Below are 18,705 nucleotides of genomic sequence, written 5' to 3' on the forward strand. Positions count from 1 at the left end.
ACACATTGGTGTGTAATCGAGTTCCAGCAAATGTTCGTCCTGAAGATGTGGTTTTAGATTCCATTGACTATTAGATCCATATCCATAATCTACCATCGACCTTTGCTAGTGCAGATTTTATTGAGAAGATTGGAAACTATGTTGGCAGGTTCAAGGCTATCGACTCCAATAATTTTGGCACTGAACAGAAATGCTTTATCCATATTCGGGTCTCTCTTCAGTTGAATGAGCCTTTGAAAATGCTGATGAAGTTACGTTTGAGGGATGACACTTTTGAATGGATCACCTTCAAGTATGAACAGCTAAATACGTTTTGTTTTTGCTGCGGTTTAATAGGCCATTCTGAGCAATTCTGTCGTAAGGTGTACGACTTTGGGATAGAGGCTAAGGATTACCCATATGGCACATGGTTGAGAGCGAGAATATGACGTCCAGTTACACCCGTTGGTGCAAAATGGCTCATTGTAGATTTCCCAGCTACACCAGTCTGTGTGCCGTCTACACCAGCGGTTCCTACACATACTCCTATCCAGTTAGAGGCCTCTACAATGCTGCATGGTGAACTTAAACAGAGAAGGGAGGATAATAGTAGTGAAGATCAGTCGGTTGGCTTGACCCGCCCATCCCAATGAGTACTCTAAGTTGGAACTGTCGAGGTTTCGGTGGCCCTCGCGCAGTTCGAGAATTAATGGGCTTTGTGTCCATTCACCACCCTGATTACGTCTTCTTGATGGAGACGAAAACTCGTTCTATTCAGTCGGAAAGACTTAAGATGCAGTTAGGTTTCGAAGGTATGTTTTGTGTTGAGAGAATTGGATTGGGAGCCGGTCTGGCCCTATTATGGCGTAATTCCGATATGGCTACGCGTCTAGATTATTCAAGAGTGAATTTCATTTTTGGTCCTACTGTTATAGGGGCGTTTCCAATTTTAGTCCACCTTAATTTTTTTTGCCACTTTATAACCACTATTATTGAATGTGTTCCACTTTTAGTCCCACCGTTAGTATTTCCATCAAGAGGCCGTGTAATCTAGGGGTATTTTTACCTTTCTTCTCATCCAAGATTATGTTTGACTTAAGAAATGAGAACATTAAACCTAAAACCTAAGAAACCTCGCCGACCCATGTTGGAACGATTAGAGAAACATTTGTTATTCAGTTTCAACAGAACAGAGATACAGGAGAGTATATGAAACTATGCCACTATTATCTCCTATCTAATAGCCTAGTCAAATAAGACTTATTCTAATACATAATATAACTAGACTTAGGATTACAAATAATAATAACAAATAATAACATTACTAACACACCCCCTCAAGCACAAGGTAGGTGAGAAACCACATTGAGCTTGAACCGTAGCGCTGTAAAACGCAAAGTCCTGGTAGCGGTTTGGTGAAGACATCTGCGAGCTGATCCTTAGTTGAAACATAGTTGACAATGAATTCCCCGGTTGCAACCTTGTCCCGGACAAAGTGATAGTCGATCTCAACATGCTTCGTCCGTGCGTGGAAAACTGGATTGGCACAAAGATACGTGGCACCCAAGTTGTCACACCAAATGCTGGAAGGTTGCCTGTCATGCAGACCTAGCTCACGAAGCAAAGACACAACCCAGGTTACCTCAGCCGCAACGTCGGCTAAGGCTTTATATTCAGCTTCGGTAGACGAGCGAGCTACGGTGCGTTGCTTCCTGGACTGCCAAGAGATGAGATTATCCCCAAGAAACACCGCGTAACCACTAGTGCTCTTCCTGTCTGTAGGACAGCCGGCCCAGTCAGAATCCGAGTAGGCATGTATAGTAGTAGTCGGTGAAGCCGAGATTCGCAATCCATACGCAAGAGTACCCTTGATATAGCGCGATACACGCTTAGCCAAGGCCCAATGATCCATAGTCGGTGCATGCATGAACTGACACAATCGGTTGACTGAGAAGGAGAGGTCTGGACGTGTGATAGTCAGATACTGAAGCGCCCCTACTATCTGACGATACTGTGTGGGATTGTCGAATGGTTCATCTGACGCGGTAACTGGTTTAGTGACGGCAGCTGGAGTAGTGAGTGGCTTGCAATCAGACATCCGAGCACGTCCGAGGAGATCTGTCATGTAACGCCGCTGAGATAGAACTATACCACCTTCAATATCAACTGTCTCGATGCCCAAGAAGAAACTCGGCTTGCCTAGGTCCCGAATTTTAAAGGTAGTTGCCAGACGAGTCAGCAGAGTATCTACAGCTCTTGCATCGTGCCCCATTACAATGATATCATCTACATAGACTAGTAGATAAACTTTTGAGGCGCCAGAAGTGGTGTAGAAGAGGGACACATATGTTTTGGACGATGAAAAACCTGCAGATATTAAGAAATCGTGAAGCCGCTTGAACCACGCCCTGGGTGCCTGTTTAAGGCCATAGAGCGAGCGTTGCAAGTGGCAAACATGGCCAGGGTGAGTCGGGTCTTCATACTCTGGTGGCTGCTTCATGTATACAGTCTCAGCCAAGTGGCCATTTAGAAAGGCGTTGTGAACATCTAACTGACGTAGAGTCCACTTGCGGGAGACGGCAAGGGAGAACAGGATTCGAACCGTAGTGGGTTTCACCACTGGGCTAAAAGTGTCGAAAAAATCCTCCCCGGCCACTTGGTTAAAGCCTTTGGCCACAAGACGGGCGTCAACGGTGCGTTTGGTGCGGAACACCCATTTGCATCCGATGATATTCATATTAGGCTCCGGTGGAACAAGTTTCCAAGTATTATTGTGGAGCAGGGCATTGAATTCCTGGTCCATAGCATCCCGCCATTGCGGATGCCCAACCGCTTGAGAATAGCACGTCGGATCTACCGACGCGGTAAGAGCCTGAAAAACCTCGGGAGCGACTCTAGTCATGTGCCGGAGACGCATGACATGCCATCGGTCCAGTGGATGTACCCGAGTGCGTTTCCGAGCCCGAGGTGGTGCGGTGTGAGTGATGGCCAAGCAAGGAGGTTCCTGAGCAATCGGGACCGCCTCAGTCACAGGAGAAGGCCCGGGTTCACAAACAGGAGCTTGTAGCAGCGGAACAATAGGACCAGAGGCCCATGGCAAAGGAGTGGGCTACGGGACCTGCTGCATTGTACCTGTATTAAAAGGGAACACACATTCGTCAAACCGCACATGGCGGCAGATATAGGTTTTCCCACTAGATAGATCCATACATCTGTACCCCCTATAGGACGGTGGGTAACCTAGGAAGACACGAGGGGTGGAGCGGTATTCTATCTTGTGCCGATTGTAAGTCCGAAGATAGGGATAACACTGACACCCGAAGACACGAAGGAACTGATATGGAGGTGGCTTTTTGTAGAGACATGAGTACGGGCTATCAAAATTTAGAACTTTGGTTGGAAGATAATTGATTAGGCAAGTGGCAGTTTCAAAAGCAAAGTCCCAATATTGTTGCGGGACGTTGCCTTGGGCAAGGAGAGCCAACCCAGTTTCCACAATATGGCGGTTACGGCGTTCAACTCTCCCGTTCTGTTCGTGCGTGTAAGCACACGACTGCCTGTGATTAATGCCTAGAGATTGGAACGTGACACTTAATTTGCGGTATTCACCCCCTAGGTCGGATTGAATAGACTTGATAGAGCGCGAAAATTGCCGCTCTACCAACACACGAATAACGTCAAAAACATTATAAATGTCTGATTTTACCCGTAATGGATAAAACCAGCAGAAACGAGTGAAATCGTCAACAAATAATACAAAGTATCTAAAACCACTAAACGACACTACAGGTGCAGGACCCCATATATCTGTATAAAGCAAGTCTAGTACATTTTGGCTTGAACTTTGAATATTTTCGAGTTTAAAACGTGATGACTTGCCGAGATGGCAAGCCTTACATGACTCAATATTTTTGACATTATTTGACTCAACCGGGCAGCTTTGGAGAATTTTATTTTGAACCACGGTATGCGGATGACCGAGCCTGCGATGCCAGACTTCGGGCGTTGCACGAGAGGTGACAAAAGCAAACTGACTCCGGGACACAGGAAGCTTGTACAAACCGCCAGCTGTAGACCCCTTAAGAAGTATGGCCTTGGTTTTGGAATCCTTCACAAAGAAACAATTGTTATGAAACTCAAAATAAACCGCATTATCACTAGTGAATTTTTGCACAGATAATAACGGGACAGTTAATGAAGGAACATGTAAAACGTTTGACAGGAATAAGTGTTTAGATTTTGATGGGATAGACGTATGGCCTATTTGTAAGATCGCCAAACCTGCCCCGTTTCCAACTCTGAGAGTGTCAGCACCCTCATAGTCCTCCGAGTGTGTTAACATCCCGGCATCCGGTGTGGCATGCGCGGTAGCGCCCGTATCGGGATACCATGCATCGGCCAGTGGTACAGGGCTCGTAGGTACATCTCTCGAAACAGCTACATTTGCCTGCGCCGGGGGTTGAGTAGTATACCGTTTATAATAGTAAACTGCGGTATGCCCCTGAGCCCGACAAATTTGACATCGTGGAGGTCCCCGGCCACCACGACCGCGCCCGCCATTATTGTTCTGGCCCCTACGACCTCGGCGTCCACCACTGCCCGACGCGCCGTGGTTACCGTGCATGCCGCCCTGCGCATCCACGTCCTGCGTACATGGCTGCATGTGACGCTGCTGGAACACCATCGCCAACCTGCAGGTAGTCATCGGCCAAAATAAAATCTGCGGCCTGTAAATAATCCGCTAATTGCGGCTGGGAAATCGGCGTGTTGGCGGTGAGAGATGCGGCATAGGCGCGATACTCCGGGCGAAGTCGGCGTAGAACATATAAGTTCTGTTCGCGAAGAGAGAGGAGTTGCCCAGCCTGTGCGAGAGCTTCCACGAGTAATTCGGCCCTGCCAAGATATTCTGATGTCGGCGTGCCTCCTTGCCGCAAGGACTGAAACTGCCCGAGCAAGCTCAGACATCTTGCTTGGGTACTAGAACCGAGAGCTGTGCAAATGGATTGCCATACTTCTGCAGCTGTGTTGCGCCCAACAGCCAGGTGAAGAACCTCGTCAGACATTGACGAGATAAGAAGAGAAAGGATCAACTGATCCTGTTGAACCCAGGCTTTGTGCGCCGGATTCGGGGTTGGAGTCGCTGTTGTCGCGCCGGAATCGGAGGTCCCAGTCGGTGGAGAAACAACGGTAGGAGGCGGCACAGTGAGGTGCCATCCACAAAGCCGAGCAGGTCCTGTCCGCGAAGAAACGGAATAAGCTGGGTGCGCCAGAATAAAAAGTTTCGGGACGTCAACTTCATAGAGATGAAGTGATGAGCGCCCGTAAGGGAATTGTTACCGGACGGGGATGAGCCACCGCCGGCGGAAATTGTTCTCTCGGAGGAATTGGATGACATTTGCGGTGGTGGTGGGAGTTTTACGGTGGTTTTGTCGAAAACAGAGAGAGAGAATGGATCGACGTTTGGCTGATACCAGATTAGAGAAACATTTGTTATTCAGTTTCAACAGAACAGAGATACAGGAGAGTATATGAAACTATGCCACTATTATCTCCTATCTAATAGCCTAGTCAAATAAGACTTATTCTAATACATAATATAACTAGACTTAGGATTACAAATAATAATAACAAATAATAACATTACTAACAGGAACGAACGAAACGATGTAGCTTTGGCTTCCCATTCTCGTTGTTCGAAGAGCCATCTTTGAATATCGGAGGAGGAGGATGAAGCGCTTAGATTAAAAGAGAAGAAACAAACATAAAAAGACCAAAATACCCTTTGATTATACGGCCTCTTGACAGAAATATTAACGGTGGACTAAAAGTGGAACACATTCAATAACAGTGGTTGTAAAGTGGCAAAAAAATTAAAGTGGACTGAAATTGGAAACGCCCCTATAACAGTAGGATCAAAATTGGAAACGCCACATTCAGTGTCTCTAGCGGGTGAACCCCATTGGTGCCTCACCTGTTTTTACTGCTTCCTGAAAAGATCATGTAGGCAACATGCTTGTTCCCTACTTCTTATTCTATGGTCTCGGTCTAATCTTCCTTGGGTTGTGATCGGAGACTTCAACGATATCGCAAACCATAGCGAAAAAAGAGGGAGTATTTCTCATCCTGACGTGCTTATTATAGGTTTTAATGATGCCCTTCAAGATTGTGACTTATCTAATCTCGGTATGCTTGGTCATAAATTTACATGGGAAATAGGTCGAGGCTCGGACCATTGAGTAGAAGAACGGTTCGATTGGGTTGTTGCTTCTTCAGAGTGGCGAAGTCTATATGGTGATGCTGCTGTTAAAAATATGTTAGCAACTTCCTCAGATCACAATGTGATTTTCTTAAATCTTAAAAGAACACATGTTCGAAGGTCCGGTAGAAAGTTTAAGTTCAAAGCCGCATGGCTTCTGGATGCCCACTGCCGTGATGTGGTAGAGTCTTCTTGGAATATATCATATGGTCTTCACTTCCAGCAACATATCAGTGCATGCAGTCAGGCTTTGTGGCGTTGGGGCAGCGACCACTTTCATAAATTTGGTCGCAAGGTTCAGGCTTTGAGGGAGAAGCTAGAGTTACTTTGTAATAGCAAAAATTTTGACGATGTGCTGCTATTCCAGGCACTTGAAAAAGAGCTTTGTTTGTTATTGGCACAAGAAGAGATTTATTGGCGCCAGAGGTCTAAATAGTTGTGGTTAAATGATGGGATTCGAACACCAAAATTTTTCATCGGTTTGCGAGTCATAGACGAAAGACGAACTACCTTATTCGGATAAAAAATGCGTCGAGGGAGTGGTTGGAGGGTGTGACAATGCATGCGGAAATTTTATCGTACTACCGAACCATCTTCCATGCATCCAGTTTTAATTCGGACTTCTTTCAAAGAATCCCGAGTCGGGTCACGCGAGAAATGAATGTCAGTTTACTTCGTCTGGTTGAACCCGAAGAAGTCAAGATTCCTCTGTTCTCTAAGGCACCTGATAAGGCCCCGGGCCCAGATGGTATGTCTCCTTCTTTCTACCAAAGGTTCTGGTCGATTGTTGGTTATGATCTTACCAATTTTGTAATTGAATGTTTCCGCACCTGTACTCTACCTCTGGGGATATAAATGTTGTGCTAATCCCGAAGAAGAAGGCCCTGGAGTGTGTCTCGGACCTGCGACCAATTGCCCTTTGTAATGTCGCATATAAGTGATGTGAGCCAAATTGTGCATATTTCTTGTATTAGTTTGATCATGCTTGTTGGGTTCAATTATGTGAAAATGGTAATTTAATTGCATATTCCTTTGTTTTATCATTTAGATATGGTTTACACTTGTTTTGAATGTTTTACGGTGTTTGTGAGTGTTTTAGAACCATTTTAGGTCAAATACAAGATCAAGGGAAGTGCTAGGATAATTTTGAAGTCAAAATGAACCAAGGAGATTGCTATAGAGGATTGAACACGTCGAGATTTGGACTCGACGCGTCCAAAAATTCCAGTATGCATCCGGAAGAAAAATCTCGCGTAGCTCGACACTGTGCGCGAAACACTAATAAAAGGCGCGACATCAATTTAAGTAGAAGGGGCAACACTTAATTCTAAAGAAAGTAGCACACAATTCCAAAAGTTTGCAGCATAAATTTCCAAAAAAAAAAAAAAAAAAAAAGAAACGGAAAGGCAATGATTGCAAAATTAATTGAATGACGGCAATTTTCTAAAAGAAAGAAGAAAAATTCTAATTTCGTCCCGGCTTGACTCCCGCTATAAAATCCCGCACCTTGGTTTTACCCTAGAGGATTCATGCTCAGTTTTGGAGACAAGAAAGAGGAGAATTGAGAGCTACAAGGTGTCTTTGGAAGCAAAGAGGAAACCAAGTAGATTTGGGAGAATCGCTTGGTCAATTCTTGTATTCTTTAGATTATTTTGTAAACTCTTAATTATTGTTATGTATTGCATATTAGCCATGTGTGGCTAATTTATTTTAGAGATTCTTGGGTGATAGCATTTATGAACCTATGTGCCTAGTTCTTTAATTCTTAATATACTATTATTTGGATTTTATGCTTGTGTTGCAATTGTTTATTATATTGTTAATGCTTGTAATTAGTGGCCATAGATTTAGGGGGTTTAATGATTGATTATTGCACACCGGGAGATAGTAGTAGTTAGGAATTTATTATGAATGTTTGTTCTTGTTTTATTGGGTGTTTATACCACGTGAGTGGATACTCACAAGTATTAGGGAGTACGGGAGTAGCTCTATACCACCTTGCATCCTCACACTCGTATGAACCCAGATTTAATATTAACCATAGGTTTGGCACTAGGTGATTAAATACTTGAATCCCAGGAATTTCATCTTCTCTCTATTGATTTCAAAACCTAAATCTTGCTTTTACATTAGTTTTATTTTTAATCAACCATCCATGTCTTTCGTTAGGATTAGCTTCATAAGAATAAATTAGTAGCTAGTGCTTAATACGCCCCACTTCCCTGTGGATCGATAACCTACTACTCCAGGTATTATTTGTTTGAGAAATATACTACAATCAATAAGGATTTTGCAAAAGTTCTGGCGAATCGAATGAAGGTCTTTTTGGATGCTAAAATTTCTCTGTCTCAACAGGCCTTTGTATCGGATAGATTGATATTGGATAACATCATTGTAGCAGGGGAGACAAGTCATTTCCTTAAAAGATAACGGATTGGCAATGTTGGTTAGGCAACTCTAAAATTAGATATGGCGAAGGCTTATGAACAAATGGAATGGGGCTTCCTTGAGGGTGTCCTCTGCACTGGGATTTGCTCACGAGTGGGTGGCTCTCCTCCAACTATGTGTATCTTCAGTTAAATATGACATTCTTGTGAATGGTGGAGCCGTAGGTTCCGTATTGCCTACCCGAGGTATTAGATAGGGGGATCCCCTTTCTCCCTATCTATTGATAATATGCGCATAAGGTTTATCTTTACTTTTGCAGCAACAGGAATCTAGAAGCCTTATTCATGGAGTCAAGGTTGCGAGGGGTGCACCTTCTGCATCGCATCGTTTTTCGCTGACGATAGTCTTTTGTTCTTCTGGGTAGAAGGCAATGAAGCTCAAGAAGTTAAATGGTGCCTAGGCTTGTATTGTGCTGCCTGAGGTCAACTGGTTAATTATGAAAAGCCAAGCATTAATTTTAGTGCTAATACATTGCCAGGGATGTGCATGCATGTTGTGGGCATTTTTTGCGTTCAGCAAGCCATTGACTTTGGTCGCTATCTCGGCCTTCCCTCCTTTATATGCCGTAATAGAAGGCGGTATTCCGTTATGTCGAGCAAAAAATGAAGGACCGCATCAATAATTGGTAGAAAAAAATCCTGACAAAGGCGAGTAATGAGGTCTTATTAAAAAGCGTTGCGCAGGCAATGTCAATTTTTACTATGTCGGTATTTCTTCTTCCCCATGGGGTTTGCGACTCAATTGAGAAAATGGTGAATAGATTTTGGTGGTCCAAGAGTATGAGCAATTCAAGAGGATCGCATTGGTTAAATTGGTCTAGATTGGCTATTCCAAAAACCAATGGTGGAATGGGGTTTAAAAGAGTTCATGAGTTTAATGTTGCATTGCTAGCTAAGCAAGGTTGGCGGTTGTTAGTCAATCCTCACTCATTTGTGAGCAGAATCCTAAAATCCAGATATTATCGTACTGTGAACTTTCTTGAAGCAACTATTGGCCAAAACCCTAGTTATATTTGGTGAAGCATCTTAGCGGGCCAACATTCATGAGCACTACTCGTATTGATGAACTACGGGATGCCCGTGTGTGCAACCTCATGGATACTAATGGTAATTAGGATTTGGATCTTCTTCGTGACATTTTTGACGAGCATGATATTCCCAGAATTCGTAATACTCTTATTTCACCATCTCATCCTGACGGTTGGTACTGGAAAATGGATTTGAGAGGATTGTATTCGGTCAGTCATGGCTATCGTCTGCTTACTCGTAATATTTCAGACATTCATGTTGATCTACACTTCAAGGAATGGACCAAGTTATGGATGTTAAACCCCCTCCCCTTCCCCCTCCAAAGGTATGTAGTCTGCTGTGGCGTTGTGTAAGGAATATTTTACCTGTTCGTGAGGCCTTACATACTGAGGGTATTAATGTAGTTGGCTGCTGCCCTTTGTGCTGTTCAGCTCCTGAGACTGTTAATCATCTTTTTGGTGAATGCACAATCGTGGTCCAGGTATGGAACACTTTGGGTTTTGTTATTGGTGAGCTTTTGTGGATTTTGTTGCGAAGTGTCTATGTGCATCTTACTCTAGCATTGCTGTGTTGATGGCGGCGTGTGTTTGGGTAGTTTGGAGTGCACGAAATGATTTGGTTTGGAATGCTAAACCTTGTGATGTTGTTGGAATGAAGAGGATGGCCGAGTCCTCGGCTGTCTCATTGCATCACATTTACCAGCAGCCATCATTTTCGCCAACTGGTTCATTTTCTATTTCTAACGCATGGAGTCCACCGCCACATGGTATGTTAAAATGCAATATTGACGCAGCATTATTAAGCGGAGCAGTAGGTTTTGATGCTGTTCTTCGAGACCATAATGGCAGTTTCATTGGAGCCTATGGTGGCCATCTACATTGCGACCGGAATCCTTATGCTGCTGAATCAATGGCCGTGGAAGAAGCTCTTAAGTGGCTTAAGGGACATCATGATAACAATATCATTATTGAGTCAGACTGTTTAAATTTCTGTTTAAGTTTCAATTCTAGTAGTCAAGATCTTTCTTATATTGGTACTATTGTTAAGCAATGTCATTTACTTGCTAATGACATTGGGAACGTTGTTGTTCGCCATGTCAAGAGGTCAGCGAATCATGTAGCTCATGTGCTTGCGCGTGCGACTAGTTCTTCTTCTGTCCTTGGGGTTTGGGAGTTTGTCCCGCCCGATTGTAGGAGTTTTTTGATAATTGAATATGATCTTAAGCATAAAAACCACGCACCGTAAGCACAAAAACCATGCACCTTAAGCATAAAAACCACGCACATTAAGTTTCAACAACTACTCACCAGAAGCACACAACCCACGCACCTTAAGCACAAAAACCTCGCACCTTAAGCACAAAAACCATGCACCTTAAGTTTCAACAACTACTCATCTTAAACACAAAACCCACGCACCTTAAGCTCAAAAACCTCGCACCTTAAGCACAAACACCACGCACCTTAAGCACACAAAAACCACGCACCTTAAGTTTCAACAACTACTCATCTTAAGCACACAACCCATGCACCATAAGCACAAAAACCTTGCACCTTAAGCACGAAAACCACACACCTTAAGAAGGAAAACCACGCACCTTAAATTTGACCTAGATACAAAAATTATCAAATTGCCACCACATTTTTTGTTTTAAATTTTAGTAATCTTGGATGTTGATTTAAACAAGATCAATGGGTCAAATTTAACCGCACAACGGCACGGGAGACACCTATCCATACAAGAACTGAATTATATATATATATATATATATATATATATATAATATTGATGAGTATTATTTTTGTTATTAATTTAGTTCAACTTTTTTATTATTATAATTCATAAGTAAGGTTTTATTAGTTAATTCTTTTATTTTTATTATTAAATATTGTTTTTAGTTCTTCTTAAATAATGAAAGAATTGGTTTTTTTTTTTATTATTACTTTGTATTAATGGTTTCTTTCTCCAAATTAGTATTATTATCATTTTAGCCACCTCATTATGTTGACCCAAACATGCTATGCCCATTTGATAAATTTCTTAAGAATATGTACGGTTAGAATAAGTAACTGAATCTGGTCGCCATATGGGTTAGTTAAATAAAAGAAAGAACAAACCTTTAATTGGTTGGCAATATTAAAGACTCAAAGTGCAGAATTAGTAATGGTTTCTGATTTATGTTCCTAGGCTTTTCCAATTTGATTGTTTATTTGATATTCTCGTTCTTGGTAATTTCTCTTTTCACTTTCCTGAGTTTTGATTCAATTATTTAGCATTTAAGTTGATCTTTATTATTGGTATTTGTTTCTAGCACTTTAAATTGGTAATTTAATTGTTTGAATTTCAAGTCTGTAAATTGCATCGTATCAATTCCATGTGGGTTCGACCCTTGCTTTGCACACTATTACTGCAGCGACTCGTGCACTTGCGAGGACACTATTTAAAATTGTCCATCAATTTTTGGAGCCGTTGTCGGGTACTGTGCAATTTGTTTTTGTTTTTTTTTTCCTTTGCTTAATATTGCTTTGAAAAAAGTGCTTAATATTTGTTTAGTTTTTTCCTATTTCCCTTTTACTCTTTCTTGATTATCTTGTTTATTTATTTATGTGCTTGTTTATTTTTATTTATTTATTTATTTATTTTTGCTATTTTATTCATTCATTTTTTATGCATGGTCGTCGTTCTTTAAACCCTACACTGTTGCCTCTAGACGACCACATTGATAGAAAGAACAAAAAAATTCTTCAAACCCAATTTTTGAACCACAATCATGACTACGCTTCCTCAACCCAACCCTAGGCTAACGAAAGACTTTGGTTGGCCCCAAGTAGGAACTTCACCTTATTGTATAGTGCTTACCAATGTAGGCAGGAACTATGAGCTAAAGACGGTCCACTACAACCAATTGTCGTCTTTTCACGGTTTAGTAAGCGAGGATGCCCTAACCTTCATCAGGGATTTCTACAGGATAGTCCAAAACTTTCCGTTGAATGACCTGACGAGGGATGAACTGAGGATGGGGTGTTTCCCATACACCTTGAAAGATGCAGCAAAGACATGGTTCAAGTCTCTCACACTACGGTCCCTTCGGACTTGGCCACAGGTGTACAATAAGTTCATAGGTAAATTCTATTCCCATGCTAAAACTGCTGAATTAAGAAGAAAAATTGCGACTTTCTCGCAAGCTGAAGGCGAACCATTTCATGATGCATGGGAAAGGTTCAAAATGTTAGTCATTCAATGCCCCCACCACGGCTACCCATTGGAACTGCGAAATCAAACCTTCTATGACGGTTTGACACAAACCAGCTAATCAATAGTTGATAATGCGGCTGAAGGTGCAATGGGAGAGAAAATTGCGGAGTAGACCTTAGCATTGTATAAAATGCTAGGAGCAAACTCCCAACAAAAAGGTATAAGGGGACAGACACAAGATATGTATGAAGTTAACTCAAATACTAATTTGACAATTCATATGTAACACCCCTAATTTTTAAAACTTTTAATCTTATGAAATAAAGGCAATCTAACATTAATGTTCCAAACAAAGCAGAGACTACACAATAAAAGTCGGGGTGTTATGCCACATCCAAGCTTGAGAATTTAGATGCACATGCTAACTAACCAAACAGAACATAATTCAAGTTCAATATCCAAATTACAAGTCAAGGCACGTAGGCCATCTACCAAGACTAAAACAATCTAAACTAAGTCCTTGCATTCGTCTAGCGCACTCCGAAGCTACTGATCTGAACCTGAAAAACATATGGTGTAACAACCGTCAGCGAATAATGCTGAGTAACCCACTCCTACCCGTGGAGTACAATAAGTATAAGTATAGGAAATCATTTTGAGACTGGAATACATAAATAATCCTAAGCAACGCTAGCTTTAAAACTAAGATCAAGACTCAAGACACAACAACAAATTGACACTATGAACGCCATAAAGATACTAGCATGCATCCTAAGCTCGCACGATAAGGTAATAACAAAGCTCAATAATAACAAACAACGACAACAATGGGGTTCAACAACAATCAATAACAACAAGCAGTCAACAGGGTGTACATCCATGATCCAACCTTATACCAAGTTCCAACCTTTATTCCTCTCCATCATTATATCAGTTCCAACCTGTACCTCCAGGCCACCCCTTATAATGCATCACATATCCCTTCGGAGCAAGCATGCTTCCCACCGACATACCACCAACAAAACCACCGACATGGTAGCATCGTAGTACCATTCGCATGACCCGTGCCTATAGCACTATAATCAAGGGGTCAGTGCTTATAGCACATGACAAGGCACCGCAACGCTTAATAACTTGATCTATGTCTTTAGCAAACTAATCAAGGGTGGTTTGTGCCTATAGCACAATGACCGATCACTCGTTGTGCTACACCGCCAACAAATCTTTTCCACCAATCGCATCTCTTTTCTCATTATGGACAAATCAATCAAAACAACCAATACTTAGTGATAATAGCAACCAACAACACTCAATCAACAACAGTAGTCAATCCTCAACAACAACAACAACAATCAAAGCTCAACAACAACAATAACCACGACACACAACTCTTAAAACGGTACCCGAAACATCACACGAGACTCATAAACACCAAACAGGGCACAACGAGGCACGGGGAAACAACAAACAGGGTAAAACAGTACCCCGCCCCGCCCGTACCAGCGGGTGGTCAACCACCCGCCGTCCAGCTGCCGGTGGGAGGTACTGTACCAGCACGTACACGTCGGGTGGTCGTCCACCCGCCATCCACCTACTGTTATAGTGGGTGGTGACCGACAGTTGGTCAGGTGGGGGTTCGTCCCCCAACCGACCCCCTACCGGTACGATGGTAACTTAGCACTTTTCCCTTTCGGGAATTCATCAATTAAACCCAAAATCAAGTCCAAACACATTCTAATACATATCAACAACAATATGGACTCGAACAACAAGAATTAAACCAAGAAACACCACAATTAACCCTAAACACAATCCCTAGACATGCCAAGACTCGAGACTAAACACATAACGGTCAAGAGCATCAAGAACCTCAATATCATCAAGAAATCTATATGAAAGCTCGAAAACAAGCCCTAACCTTGAATCAACACCCGAGCATGCATAAACCCACCCAAGAACACCAAGAACATCACAACAACAAGATTTAAAATATAAACCCTAAGGACAAGCTCTAAACATAATTAAATACAATAGCATACCAAGACCACACAGGGCCATCAAGAATATCAAGAATAACAATAATCCATATCACAAATTCCTAAAGACAATCTCCAACAAAGCACAAATGCAAAAATCATACATTCAATCATTCAACGGAGCCAATCAATAAAAGATAACAAGGAAAGTAGGTTTTGTAAGACACGAGTTACCTCTTAGCCTTAATTAATCCTCCATTGGCTATTAAGGTTCTTTTCCAAGATTTCCCTCCGATTGATCTCCCTAGACTTGGTGGTGGAGGAATTCCTTTGGCCAGGTGTCTTGGGCAATTCATGTATTAGAGTTATGAGAGGTGAGAGATAGAGGTTCTAAATGCTTTCTAATCTCCTATTTATATGTTTAGGAAATCCTATCTGTAATCTGAATGGTAAGGCCCACTTTCTTTATTCCTAACAGGCCTAAGTCTCTAGTTCAGGCAAGGTTTCACGATCCATTGTGGACCACATTTATTAAATAAGGGGATTATAACCAAATTAAATACTTTTTAACTATTTGTTAATGGGATTAATTCCATAATTAATCCGGATTTGAAGGTCGTAACACGGGGTGTTACACCCTCCCCCCTTACAAGAAGCTTCGTCCCCGAAGCTTAGACGTAACGAGACTTATTCTATGATACACATCTTAGGTTTTAAGCTAGGGTACCTTGGGTGAACAAGTTGGGGTATTGTTCCCTCTTTGCACTTTCAAGCTCCCAAGTTGCTTCTTCGGTCTCATGGTTGGACCAGAGGACCTTGACCATCTTCATGGTCTTCCTGCGGGTTTATCTTGTCTTCGTATCTAGGATTCTCACGGGTCTTTCTTCATAGGATAAGGTGTCATCCAAGCACACTACCTCAGGTTGGAGGACATGGGTTGCGTCGTGCACGTATTTCTTTAGTTGCGACACGTGAATACGTTGTGTACCTGGTCGAATTCGGCTGGCAATGCGAGGCGGTATGCCAGATTCCTGATTCTTTCTAAGATTTTGTAGGGACCGATGAATCTAGGGCTTAGTTTCCCTTTCTTTTCAAACCTCATTACTCCTCGTGTGGGTGAGATCTTCAACCAAACCTTTTCTCCCACTTGGAATTCGGCATGTTTCCTTCCCAAATCGGCGTAGGACTTCTGGCGGTCTTGCACGACCTTTATTTTCTCTTGTATGTGTTTGATCTTTGCTATGGTGTCTTGAAAATATTGTGGTCCTAGAGCCACTGGGTTAACCATGTCCTCCCAACATAAGGGGGTCCTACACTTTTGACCATATAAGGCCTCGTAGGGTGCCATACGAATACTTGCGTGGTAGCTATTGTTGTAAGAGAATTAGATCAGATCTAAATGTTCTTCACATGTTCCCTGGAAGTCCAACATGCAGGCCCTCAACATATCTTCAAGGGTCTGAATTGTTCTCTCGGTCTAGCCGTCGGTTGTGGGGTGAAAAGCGGTGCTTAGCTTTAGTCTTGTCTCCATGGCTGCTTGTAGTGATTTCCAAAACTATGAGAGGAACCTGGAGTCTCTGTCAGAAACGATGTCTCGTGGGACCCCATGGTATTTGACTACTTGACTTATATAGGCCTTGGCCAATTGGTTCATTGTCCAAGTCTCCTTCATGGCAATAAACCGCGCCGTTTTGGTCAACCGGTCTACTATCACCCATATTTTGTCTTTTCATGTCCGTGTCACGGGTAGATCTCTCACAAAGTCCATCGAGATGGACTCCCACTTTCCTTGGGGTGCTTCGAGGGGTTGCATGAGCCCCTTGGGTTTACACCTTTCATCTTTCACTTTCTGACAATTTAGGCACTTGCTTACAAAACCTGTTACTTCCCCTTTCATGTTACGCCACCAAAATTATCTCTTCACGTCTTGGTACAATTTATTACCCCCGGGGTGCACGGAGTATGGTGAGCCGTGTCCTTCTTCTAGGATTTGTTTCTTCAGGTCGGCATGTGTCGAGGGTATGCACCACCTTCCTTTATAGCGAAGGCTACCATCATTAAACAGCTCGAATGACCCTTTCTTTCCTTCGGTTAGGCCGAGCGTTATCTTTCCTAGTTTGGGGTCTTGTCGTTGTCCGTTCTTGATTTCTTCAAATAATGTTGGCATGATCCTCATGCTGAATAACTGAATTTCCACATCCACTTGTCCCTGCTCCACTACTTCTAGATTCAATTTCCGAAAATCCTTACATAGCTCATCCGAAAATACCCACATGGTGTTAAGGGAATGGCTCGTTTTCCTACTTAGTGCATCTGCCACCACGTTAGCTTTTCCTTCTTGGTATTAGATATCCAAATCATAATCCTTTTTAAGTTCCAACCACCGTCTCTGTTGCATGTTTAAGTCCTTCTGGGTGAAAATGTACTTTAGGCTCTTATGGTCTGTGTAGATCTTGCATTGTACCCCATACAAATAGTGCCTCCAGATTTTCAGCGCAAATACTATGGATGCCAATTCTAGATCGTGGGTGGGGTAATTCACCTCGTGGGTTTTGAGTTGCCTGGATGCGTACGCTATTAATTTATTATTTTGCATCAGTACGCAACCTAGACCTTTCTTTGAGGCATCACTGTAAACTTCAAATCCTTCTACTCCAGAGGGTAGCGCCAATACCGGTGCTATGGTACCTTTCCTTTAGCCCCTGGAAGGCCAAGGCACAACTTGTGTCCCACTGGAAGGAAATTTCCTTTTTCATGAGTCTCATCATGGGTTGAGCCACCTTAGTAAAATCAGGTACGAATCTCCGATAATATCCAGCCAACTCGAGGAAGCTCCTAATTTCTGAAACTGTTGTTGGTGTAGGCCATTCCTTGATCGCTTGGATCTTCGCTGGGTCCACCATGATTCCCTCCTTGGTTATTACGTGGCCCAGGAATGCTACATTGTCCTTCCAGAATTTGCATTTAGAGAGTTTGGCATACAACTGCTTTTCTCTTAGCGTTTGTAATATGGTTCGGAGATGTTTCTCATGTTCCTCCTTATTTCGGGAGTAGACCAAGATGTCGTCAATGAACACAATCACAAAGTCGTCCAAGTAGGGGCAAAACACATTGTTCATGAGGTCCATGAATACTGCGGGGGGCATTAGTCAATCCGAAGGGCATTACCGTGAACTCGTAGTGACCGTAGCGAGTTCGGAAAGTGGTCTTAGGGACGTCCTGATCGGCTACCTTTATTTGATGATATCCAGACCTCAAGTCGATTTTCGAAAACACACCTGCACCTTTGAGTTGGTCAAACAAATCATCTATTCGAGGGAGGGGATATTTGTTCTTCACTGTAACTTGATTTAATTCCCTATAGTCAATGCACAGCTGCATGCTCCCTTCTTTCTTCTTAACGAATAGCACTAGGGTTCACCATAACGAGGTGCTAGGGCGGATGTAGCCTTTACTTAACATGTCTTGTAATTGTGTCTTCAATTCTTGCATCTCTTTCGGTTCCATTCTATAAGGTGTCTTTGATATGGGGGCGGTGCCTGACACTAGGTCCACAGTAAATTCCAGTTCCCTAGGTGGTGGTATTCCAGGAATCTCTTCGGGGAAAACATCTGTGAATTCGCTTACTACCGGGATTGGTTGCGGTTCGTCACCCTTGGCATTTACATCCTCGATGGAGCACAGGAAAACCTCACATCCTTTAGTTAAGTATTTCTTCATTTTCATCATGGTTACCAATTTAACTTCTGGATCTTTGGCGGAGCCGCGGTAGGATACCCGCTTCCCATTTGGCCTTTTCAAAATTATCTTTTGTTCGCCGCAC

The 18,705-nt window shown here is 42.7% G+C and overlaps 2 protein-coding genes across 2 annotated transcripts; both read right to left on the reverse strand.

Annotated features, from left to right (window-relative positions):
- Positions 1–1,205: 1,205 nt before the first annotated feature.
- LOC109178506 (uncharacterized mitochondrial protein AtMg00810-like) lies at positions 1,206–2,664 on the reverse strand. Its single transcript, XM_019328135.1, has 3 exons — positions 2,589–2,664; positions 1,341–2,521; positions 1,206–1,224 (listed from the first exon to the last, which is right to left on the reverse strand). The coding sequence occupies exons 2-3, from the start codon at positions 2,477–2,479 to the stop codon at positions 1,206–1,208; spliced, it is 1,158 nt and encodes a 385-aa protein (XP_019183680.1). The 5' UTR covers positions 2,480–2,521; positions 2,589–2,664.
- A 14,857-nt stretch (positions 2,665–17,521) lies between these two features.
- On the reverse strand, positions 17,522–18,010 carry LOC109178513 (uncharacterized mitochondrial protein AtMg00860-like). The gene has a single exon (XM_019328148.1). The coding sequence runs from the start codon at positions 18,008–18,010 to the stop codon at positions 17,522–17,524; it is 489 nt and encodes a 162-aa protein (XP_019183693.1).
- Between the last annotated feature and the right edge of the window lie 695 nt (positions 18,011–18,705).

The sequence above is a fragment of the Ipomoea nil genome, unplaced genomic scaffold (genome assembly GCF_001879475.1).
Source record: "Ipomoea nil cultivar Tokyo-kokei standard unplaced genomic scaffold, Asagao_1.1 scaffold0177, whole genome shotgun sequence".
NCBI lineage: Eukaryota > Viridiplantae > Streptophyta > Magnoliopsida > Solanales > Convolvulaceae > Ipomoea > Ipomoea nil.

Bases quoted from the DNA above. Each gene is read 5' to 3' on its own strand.
- LOC109178506 (XM_019328135.1), bottom strand. From the start codon at position 2,479: ATGAAGCAGCCACCAGAGTATGAAGACCCGACTCACCCTGGCCATGTT.
- LOC109178513 (XM_019328148.1), bottom strand. From the start codon at position 18,010: ATGGACCTCATGAACAATGTGTTTTGCCCCTACTTGGACGACTTTGTG.